General features: G+C 44.8%; 1 protein-coding gene across 1 annotated transcript; it reads right to left on the reverse strand.

Annotated features, from left to right (window-relative positions):
* Positions 1-3,445: 3,445 nt before the first annotated feature.
* On the reverse strand, positions 3,446-8,894 carry LOC128496912 (octapeptide-repeat protein T2-like). The gene is made up of 2 exons (XM_053466742.1): positions 8,846-8,894; positions 3,446-4,122 (listed from the first exon to the last, which is right to left on the reverse strand). The coding sequence occupies exons 1-2, from the start codon at positions 8,892-8,894 to the stop codon at positions 3,446-3,448; spliced, it is 726 nt and encodes a 241-aa protein (XP_053322717.1).
* Between the last annotated feature and the right edge of the window lie 1,830 nt (positions 8,895-10,724).

Consider the following 10,724-nt stretch of genomic DNA (forward strand, 5'->3'; position numbering starts at 1 on the left):
GTGTGGGGTGGGGGATGACCCACGCGTGGGCAGACTCTGTGTGTGTAAAGGGAGGGGAGGGGGGGCGTGTAATGTGGATCCGTGGGAATGAAATGTGTGTGAATCGGGAGCACAGGCTGAGCCAGATCAAAGAGCAGCAGCAGCAGCGGCGGAGACTCCCCCCCCTGCAAGGACTCCACCTTCTGCAGCAGATTAATGGAGAGGGGGGAGGGCACAGACACCCCGGAGCCCAAACTTCAATGTGACAGGTCCGGGGGGGAGTGTGTGGGGGGTGTTTGTGGAGTGGGGGTGGGGTGTGGAGTCTCCAGGAGGGGCATCAGCCGGAGGGAGGGGGTGTGAAGTTACCCCGTATTATCACTGCACACAATACTCCCAAAATCCTGAACCCGCTCCAAAATGGCTTCTAAAAAACTAGGAGGGAAACCCGGATGTTTGATACAAAGAGAGGGGGAGGGAGAGGGGCAAAGTACAGCCCCCAGGCATGGGAAAAGGGGGGTGTGGAGGGGGGCAAGGCAGTGCTGATTGGTCAGAGGCAACCCAGCCTATTATTAAAGGGGCTGTCTGTGTTGTAAAGGGGAGGGGCGAGCGAGCCCCAGACAGACTGCTGGAGAGAGGGCAGGAGGTGGGGGCAGAGAGGCTGCAGGAAACGTGAGGAGGGGGCCGTGTTATGTGTCACACATGTGCACACTACACACACACATGTGCACACTACACACACACATGTGCACACTACACACACACATGTGCACACTACACACACACATGTGCACACTACACACACACATGTGCACACTACACACACATGTGCACACTACACACACATGTGCACACTACACACACATGTGCACACTACACACACATGTGCACACTACACACACATGTGCACACTACACACACACACTATACACCTATATATATATAAACAAACCAGAACAAACACACACACTCTCATACATACAAATATACATATACACACACACCTATATATAATAACACACACTCATGTATACACACACACGCCTATATATATATATACACACATACATACTGTACATACATACACACACGTGTGCTAAGGGGCCCCTGAGTGTCAGACACTGCCTGTGCCATGTGGCGTGGCGTGGAGGGGATGATGAGCCGCGGCCCGTGAGCCGTAACGTTAACCTATTGTTTGCCGCCTCTCGTTTCAATTACTTATTATTACTTGTGATATAATTCTAGAATCTCTCTGCATCGCAGATCCGGTTTCAGTGACGGTGCATCATGTATGTACCCTGTATGTGTCACATGTGCACGGATCTCCGTGTCGTTTCTGTATCATTCAGAAAAGGACCTGCTTCTAATGGATATATTCTGCGTGCGCGGACGGGTTCATCGAGCAGCCCCTGTAATTTATGTCGCACGGTAGGAAGCTGCTTAGTTTAATCTTTTTCCGTCCCTATTTTGGATTAAAGGGACAGGCGCCTGAAAAATTCCTATCAATGGAAGCGCAGAATCTGCCGGCGGATCGGCCCCATTCGGCCCCCGTCTGGTCCGCCTATTTCTCCTGCTGTAAAGACTCAAACCTTAATCAGTCATTGGTCTCGCCTTAATTGTTTAAATCCCCTCACTCTATTAACTTCTACCACTTCTGCTGGGATGCTGTTCCACTTATCTACCACCCTGTCAGCTATAAACAGCCTACCTGGGTCCCGCAGGGTGTTTCCACGTTAATATTGCATCACAAGAAAGGTGACAACTTCTAACAAGCTGTTAGTACGGCGACCGTAGCGCAGCGCGGATGCTATTGGCATTAAATAAACACCCGTTGTACAGCGCTGCGGAATATGATGGCGCTATATAAACCAATAAGCGATAACTTATGGATTGGGACGATAAATGTGATTCCTGGAGGACTGTAACAGTAAAGTGAGGGAGTCGCGTCGCAATGTGCGCATGAATTCTGGCTGATATGCCACACAGGGGTTAAAGTGCTCCGCCGGGACGTTGTGGGGGCAATTAATGCCCCTAACTATCCCAACCCCGCAGCGCAAAGTCATCGAAGACGCTAAATTCATCAACAAACGACAAATGATCAAACCAAATTAGACAAAAGATGCCTTTTCTGCTTTTTTGATGGTACTGTGCCTTTAAGAGCTCCTGAGAGATTTAACCTATTGTGTGCCAAATAGTCTGATTCTACCCAATACATTATGCAGGGCGCCAACGATCTTTGCTGGTGCTTAGAAATATTCCCAGGGTCTGGAAGTCCTTTCTTTGTCGTGTGGGGGTCCCCGGTCCGAGAGCCGGCCCCCCCGGAATAGGATTCTGCCTCCGAACTGTCGCTCTCGTGTGACAAGGCGCGCGTTCGCTCCCGATGGAGTGTCTCCGATTCATCTGTCGGTCGACGGACGCCGCTGGGCTGACTCGGGAACAGGTGCAGCGATACAGCGAGGAATCTTTTACTTCTATCTTTACTCTAAATGGTTAATATATATAATTATTATCGTTTATTCATTTATAGAGCGCCATTGTATACCGTAGCGCTGTACAATGGGTAAAAGGGACATAACAAGCCGTATATAACATAACCATCTGACAACGGGTGAGGAGGGCCCGTGCAAAATGTTGGGGGGCATGTTGTAGTGTAATACAGCTAGTAATGGGTTAATTATCTTACAGTCAAGCCGTACAGAGCAGACGTTAAAGAGACACCGAGACTAAAGAGACAGCCGAGAGGTCCCTTTAATAATTGTGGATTCCGCAGCGATTTACTCGCTGAGTTCTTTGTTGGGAGGGAACCGGGCCCCCCAAAACTCTGATCCATTTCTAATGTTCGAGGGAAGCCCCCCCCAGTCCTGCAAAAACCTTTCCACGCGTGTGCATGGCGTGTCTCGTTAGCAGCAGCCAGCAGGGCTTAATCTAGAGTGTAAGCTCCTTTGAGCAGGGTTCTCCGGCCCTGATGTTTCTGTAAGTCATATTGTTCTGTTATATATATATATATACTACTCCTGTCTACCCATTGTACGGCGCTACGGAATATGATGGCGCTATATAAAACAATAGAATAATTTAGTAGACACTACAGATGATGGTGATTCTTGGGCTGTCACCGTGGGGTTTGCGCATTATGTGTAGCAGACACCCCGCCCCCCCCGCAATGTATAGATATTCTTCTAACTAATACCAGACCTACGAGAAACACAGTCAGACTAGACGGGGCCAAACGGGTCGGATCTGACCTCACATTCTGTGGTTAGTTGTTGTTTTTTTTTTTAAAGCTGTGCTGTCGTCTTCTTCCTGAAGGTGTCGCTGTCCTCTCCCTGTTCTCCTCTTATTATTATTATTTATTGTTTTATAGCGCCATCAAATTCCGTAGCGCTGTACAATGAGTAGACAGGACATAACAAGTAGTATATAATATAACAAATTGACTAACAGAGACAACAGGTGAGGAGGGCCCGGCTCAGATGAGCTTACAGTCTATACTCTCCCCTGTTCTCCTCTGTCTGTTCTCTCCTCTCTCTGTTCTCCATTCTCCTGTTGTCCTCTCCTCTTGCCTATTCCACTGTTCTCCTCTCCCCTGTTCTCCTCTCTCCCGTTCTCCTCTCTCCCGTTCTCTTCTCCCCTGTTCTCTCTTCTCTCCTGTTCTCTCTTCTCCTCTCTCCCGTTCTCCTCTCTCCCGTTCTCCTCTCTCCCGTTCTCCTGTTCTCTCTTCTCCTCTCTCCCGTTCTCCTCTCTCCTGTTCTTCTCCTCTCCTGTTCTTCTCCTCTCTCCCGTTCTCCTTTCTCCCGTTCTCCTCTCTCCCGTTCTCCTCTCTCCCGTTCTCCTCTCTCCCGTTCTCCTCTCTCCCGTTCTCTTCTCTCCTGTTCTCTTCTCTCCTGTTCTCTTCTCTCCTGTTCTCTTCTCTCCTGTTCTCCTCTCTCCTGTTCTCTTCTCTCCCGTTCTCCTCTCTCCCGTTCTCCTCTCTCCCGTTCTCCTCTCTCCCGTTCTCCTCTCTCCTGTTCTCCTCTCCCCTGTTCTGTCCCTGTTCTCCTCCTCTCCCGTTCTCCTCCTCTCCCGTTCTCCTTTCTCCCGTTCTCCTTTCTCCCGTTCTCCTCTCTCCCGTTCTCCTCTCTCCCGTTCCTCTCAGTATATCGGTGTCTGTCACACAGCCAAATACACAGAAATTGCCTTTTTTCGTATCACTTAGTGTAGGCTGGCGCGGAGAGAGGTGCGTTTTCTCTTGATATATGGATCCTATTTTAACAGCACCCCGGGGAGTTACTCACCAAAGTGTTATGAGACAGAATTAGGAATTATTACACGGGATTTCACGTGACTTTCTACAAGATTTCATTTTCTTTGTCAGCTTCGCTCGGTTTCTCCAGCTCTACCAAATAATCACAGCGCGTAGCCCAAGGATTCACCTATATATATATATATTTTTTTTGTGTTAAATAATTCCTCACAGAATATATTTTATTTTTTTGCTGAAAAAGCCTGGCAACGACCGATCGCATAAAAAGGTCATATTGTTTCGCGAATTTATTCGTTGCGGGACCCAAACGTCACCCAAGCGCGTTTCCATGCTTAAGAGCCAAAGTAACCATACTCAGCGGGAGTATTGGCTAGGGCTGGGGTGTCCAACCTGCGGCCCTCCAGCTGCTGCAGGACTACATCTCCCATACTCCTCAGCCAGCCTCTTGAAGAGCATTATGGGAGATGTAGTTCTGCAGCAGCTGGAGGGCCACAGGTTGGACACCCCTGGGCAAGGGGGTCACTCACTGCTAAGCCTTCGGCCTAGTTATTCCACACAACCGGAAAATAAGGCCATCCAGCCGGCAGTAGATCATCTGTATCGGTTTAGTGGCGACCTGCGTGTTCTCCTAGCTCAATTAAATCTGCCAAGTCGTAATCGTTGCACAAATATTGTCGTTACGGGTATTTCGTATAATTCTACCAGTATTTCCACCGTAAGGGACGCCGCGCAAAAAACAAACGGACCAAGTTGCCCGGGGCTCGTAAACAAAATGGTGAAGAGAATGTGAGATGCGGAACGTTTTTCCTGAATTACGTTCGCGGTAATCATGCGGTCGGCGAACGACTTGCTAAAATTAGACTGAATGCTCTGCTTCAAACCACATTTCTGCGGTTAAAGCAGGGCAAGGCTTTCAGGAAGAGGGAATTTTGGTCGGCGGCTGAGGTTGCTCTCCTAGCCATAACGGCAAAAAAAAAATTTTTTCGGGTCAGTTTAAGGAACGGGATAAAACTAGGACAGATAGACAAAACATTAATGAAACTTTCAGGGTCGGACTTGTGACGACGAGGCGCTCCTGGCACTTTAAGGCCGGCATACGCCAAATGAAATGTAGCCATCGGCTGGATGTGAGAGGCCACGCGTTATGGTTTTATGCGGCTGGGGACTAACCTATCAGTGCTTGCTTTGGTGTCACGTGACATTTGATTTTTCCTGGCAAAAATTATGAACGGGTCGTATTTTAACGAAGTATCTCTGTGTTGTTTCAGTTCATTAGGTAAATGAAGCTGCTTTGTGTTGGCGAGGCGACGGATCCTGTCTGAGAATGACGTTTTTGATGACATCACTTTATGACATCATCCTATTGTATTACGCTGTAATCTGTGTTATGAGTCTCTCTATCTGTACGCGTGTTTGTCCGTGAGTGTTTCTAGGAATTGGACCATACTGGTGTTCCTGCTGTTTCTATACACATTATCGGGGCTTTTAGGGCTGTAGAACCTTGCGATCCCCTCATACCCAGCAAACATTCTGAGCTCCTAGAAAAGAGGGGCATCAGGGGGGGAAAGAGGGACATCAAGCGAGAAAAGGAGAGTATCAGGGGGAGGAAAGTGAGACATGAAGCGAGAAAAGGAGGGTATCAGGGGGAGGAAAGAGGGACATTAAATGAGGAAAGAGGGACACAAATATTTGGAGAGCAAACTGTGACACTTGACTAAAGTAAAACTTTGACAACTGCATTAAAAACTCACCGCTCACACTTATTTTGCACTCGCTGTAAAACTTCTTGAGCTGATGATCATATTTTGCCGAGTAAACGTGGTAGGTCCGGCAGGAGCTCTAAATTAATATGGATTGCTTACAACGACGGAGGCAGAACGACTATTTGGCCGTTTTATAACGATCCTCCAGTTATAACGGTGCGTTTGCTTGCGCATAATATTTATATCTCGTTCAAGTACATAACGGTGCATCGGAAACCACCGCAGGGTACTTTTCAATTCTCACGGTGTCAGAAACGTTCGAAAATTTGAAATATTGCAATTTAAATCTCTGTAAGCGAGATATTCCGACAGCAGCGAGATTAAAAGCTCAAGGAAAATCCTGGCGTTCTTTTCAACGACAAAAAATAAATAAATAAAGTGTGTTTTATTTAAAAAAAAAAATCTACATTAACGTGTGAAAAAAAGGACGTTTTTTCTCTCCATAATTTGGCAAACAAATGACTTTCGCCTCCTGGAAACAAAGATAAGGCACTGGGATTGTGTTTTTTTTTTTACTTGCTAAACTTAACTTTATTAAATACCGTCCAAGAATATTGTACGGGATATATAAACCGGGCTAACTAACGGAGCCGCCTTTAAATCAAATGATTATATCTATAACGTCACAACGTGATCCTCTTAGGGAAGGGTATGGTAATCGTAGCAGATAAGGACTGATTAACTAAGCTATGAGTTCTATAGTAGCTTTGGTTTACAAAGAGTCCATCAAGTTGATCCGTTGACCCAGAAGAAGGCAAAAACCCTCACAATTGTGCCTCAAAATGGGGCAAAAACCTTCCTGATCTGATTTCTTACTGGATCAACACTGTCTAAATAATCCAGTCCTTAACCCGTTATACCCCTGCATATTCTTTGCTTGCAAAAAATATCACCCAGCCTGTCTATTAATCCTAATAGCATAATCTATGCGGGAAGTGGATTCCACATCTTTACAGCTCTTACTGTACAGAACCCCTTTTCACTGCTTTAAGCGAAAATTCCTTTCTTGGAGGCTGAATTAATATGGATTGCTTACAACGACGGAGGCAGAACGACTCTTTGGCCGTTTTATAACGATCCTCCAGTTGCTCTTTGAATGGTCCTATCAATGGACAGGTTGTCAGAGAGCGGCTGGTAAGACCCCCATCTATATCTGTATGATGACATCATCTGAGTTATTTTTTTAAAACTGGCAATTTTGAATTTCAATTCTTAATGAAAAAAACCTCCAGGGAGAGAAGGGTAAGCTGCCCCGTAGGAGACCATCTGCATTTTCATGTATAACGAAAATCAAGCCAGGCGAGGCGAAGGAGCTGAAAATGTCGAGAGGGTGATTTTCGTTTTGCTATTTGCATGGATTAGAATTAATAATAGGAAGTAAACTTGTGACGTCAATCAATGCTTGGCCCGCTTGTTTACATAAATACCTGCGTGTTACAGTAACGGGGGTAGAAGGAGGTTAATTGAGATGTCAGACGTAAGGGCCGGTGGATAACTAGCGGAGCGAAGGGATCGGCAAGCGAAAGGGCAGGAGACGTTCCCGTGAATTATTATCCAGCGTATTGGTTATTTATAAAATGCGTAATTCTGAAAGGAAGCCATAACTTAAAAAATGTCACATCCACACATTTTAACAGAACTAAACGATAAAAAGGTTTTTATTATTATTTATTGTAATTCTTTGGAGATATTTGGTTTAAAGGGACACTCCAGCCATCATTTGCGCATTTAATCCGTCTGATAACGGTGTAGCCCATTCATGGTGCCTCATTGCAAATAAATAGAGAGAGTCAGCAGGACCCCCCCCATGGTCATTTACACCTTTCCCTACCCCCCCTCCGGTTATTGTCAGCCGAATGGGATATAATTACCGCCAGTCAGATCCAGTGATCAGGCGTGGGTCTAACAAGATCCCCATTTGCATGCATGCAAAGCGATCCCATTGATTTTAATGGGAATGCTTTCCTGCTACTGATTGGCTGCTTCAATGGAACACAGGAGTGATGGGAGTGATAAAGGGCCATTGGAACACAGGAGTGATGGGAGTGATAAAGGGCCATTGGAACACAGGAGTGATGGGAGTGATAAAGGGCCATTGGAACCCAGGAGTGATGGGAGTGATAAAGGACCATAGGAACTCAGGAGTGATGGGAGTGATAAAGGGCCTCTGTACGATTCTATTAAAAATCAGCCATTTACAGCTACAACAGTGATTTACAGCATTAACCCCGTCTGCGCTGGATTTCTAATCAATTTCCTGTTATTTTAACGGACAAAATGTGCTTTTTATTTTTAAAACACGCACACTGGTAGACGTGGGTTCGCAGGCCTATAGGGTTGACAGTAGGCGTATTTATAGTGTACGGGTAAATTTACTGCCTCACATTGTGAAGAATATCTTTGCACAAACTTTGGAGACTTTAATGGGAACTAGCGAGACCCCCCCCCCATTATTCCTCCCTTCCTCAAAGCAAAAGCCGGGCCGCCGCTCCGGTTCTCAGAGTAAAGGTACTCTTTTTGAGGGGGAGTCTCTCTGAAAGGCACGACACACCTGTCAGGATGCAATAGAACAGACTTTATTGGGACTGGGCACAGCAGAGGTGAAGGAATTAGGGGAGGAACACTTAAACGCAGACATTGAATGAGTCTGAATACACATAAAAATGGAAACAAAATATTACAATTTAACCCCCGTGACTCAATGGTATCCTGCGGCATATCGACAGCTCCCTTTACTCAGACAGAATTGATGCTCTATAGTTGGTCGTAGGCCAGACGTATGATATGTCATTTTAGTTATCTAATATTATTATATTTTATTTATATAGCATCTTTTATGAATTTCCCAACAGCTTAAAGTCACATCGCGGGAAGTCTCCATCTTCTTCTACCATCGCCTTAAAGTCTTCCATTCTCCATTTATCTTCTGAATGACTCTTCTAGGAATTTAATGACGGAGTAACACACGAGTACAGCTGTGTAAATGATGCTCTTTGTGTCAACTAGCTCCATGTAAGCAGGAAACATGCGCGGCGGCTAAGCTCTGCCGGAGTTATTGCCGCCTGTTGCGAGATGTACGAAGATCCTGGCTGTACGTGGCAGGTGGCTTTGTGCTGTGACGGCTACTTAGATGATATAAAACAATACCTTTAACCCATGACTATATGATAAGAACGGTCATTTATGCCCCAGAATAGTCTAAGTTTTTTTAACATGTCTTAAACTGGGAGCATAAAACCATCAGTGCCATAAAATTCTTAAATTATGTTGAGTTACGCTCTCTCACATGACGTTTATGTCCATCCTACAATAAATATCTAAACAGAAATACAATATAAAATGAAAAAAATATTCAAATCAAACTAAACGAGTAAAGTTATATTACAGAAAAAAATGAAGAAATAAAAGAAAAGTATATAAATAAATAAGATATATATATAAGATATACAAACGTGCACTCATTTATATATACATCTGTGCTCCATAATGTACATGTAACAATTAAAAAGAGATACAAACATAATTGTAGCCTTGGGGCAAGCAATGGGCATTATTAATGGACTACGGAATTTGATGGCGCTATATAAAACAATAAATAATAATAATAATAATAATTAATACATATCAGTGTCACACTAAATGACCGACACTTCGACCCACATGGCATCATTCAGTCCCCGTCCCAATGATGTCCCTTTACGGAGTAGATCCACCTGGGTCACACCTGATATATCCTCATATCATTATTTGGTATTTAAGACTTTAATAAGGTGATAGGAGTCTCCAACAGGACAAGTTCTTTCCGGCAACAAACATCTAATGTCCTCCAACATTCTAGAGAGGAAGGATTTGGACGCTTCTCCGGGTGTCATTCAGAGTCAGGCTCTTGATGTTTCTCAGGTCAAGGACTTCTGACAAAGCCAAACCTGCTGACTATAATACGGTTATAGAAATAATAATAGAGATAGGAGAGGAGAAATTGACATTTGCCGGTACTGCCTGACCTGACAAGCAAAACTTTGTAAAGTTTTGATTCGAATGAATAAATGAATTGCTTGTGAAACATCTCTCAGGCATGTTTAATAGATTTTATTTTGCCCTCATCTTGTCGATTGGAGTGAGAGGGGTAAAGAGACTAAAAAGTCCACTTTTCGAGGGGCACAGACCCAGTCCGGTGAATGTCTGTATATCTCTGTTGTTATTCTCCTCAATGTTAGTTATTGCTTTGCGCTTTACAAGTAGCTGTGAGTTGTCCTAGCGTGTGTGTAAATGTGTCATTTTGGAGAGTGTGTGTAAATGTATGGTATTATAGAGTGTGTGTAAATGTATGGTATTATAGAGTGTGTGTAAATGTATGGTATTATAGAGTGTGTGTAAGTGTATGGTGTTAGGGAGTGTGTGTAAATGTATGGTATTATAGAGTGTGTATAAGTGTATGGTGTTAGGGAGTGTGTGTAAGTGTATGGTGTTAGGGAGTGTGTGTAAATGTATGGTATTATAGAGTGTGTATAAGTGTATGGTGTTAGGGAGTGTGTGTAAGTGTATGGTGTTAGGGAGTGTGTGTAAATGTATGGTGTTAGGGAGTGTATATGTAAGTGTATGGTGTTAGATTGAGTGTGTTAGTGTATGTGGTAGAGGAAGTAAGGACACCAATGTATGGGGGGCTTTATATTTATCTGCCCCTCTTCCAGCTGAACATGACACTGCAGAGACTGGGACCCCTGGGTACTCCTGGAAGCTGC

This window comes from Spea bombifrons, chromosome 5 (genome assembly GCF_027358695.1).
Source record: "Spea bombifrons isolate aSpeBom1 chromosome 5, aSpeBom1.2.pri, whole genome shotgun sequence".
Taxonomy (NCBI): Eukaryota; Metazoa; Chordata; class Amphibia; order Anura; family Pelobatidae; genus Spea; species Spea bombifrons.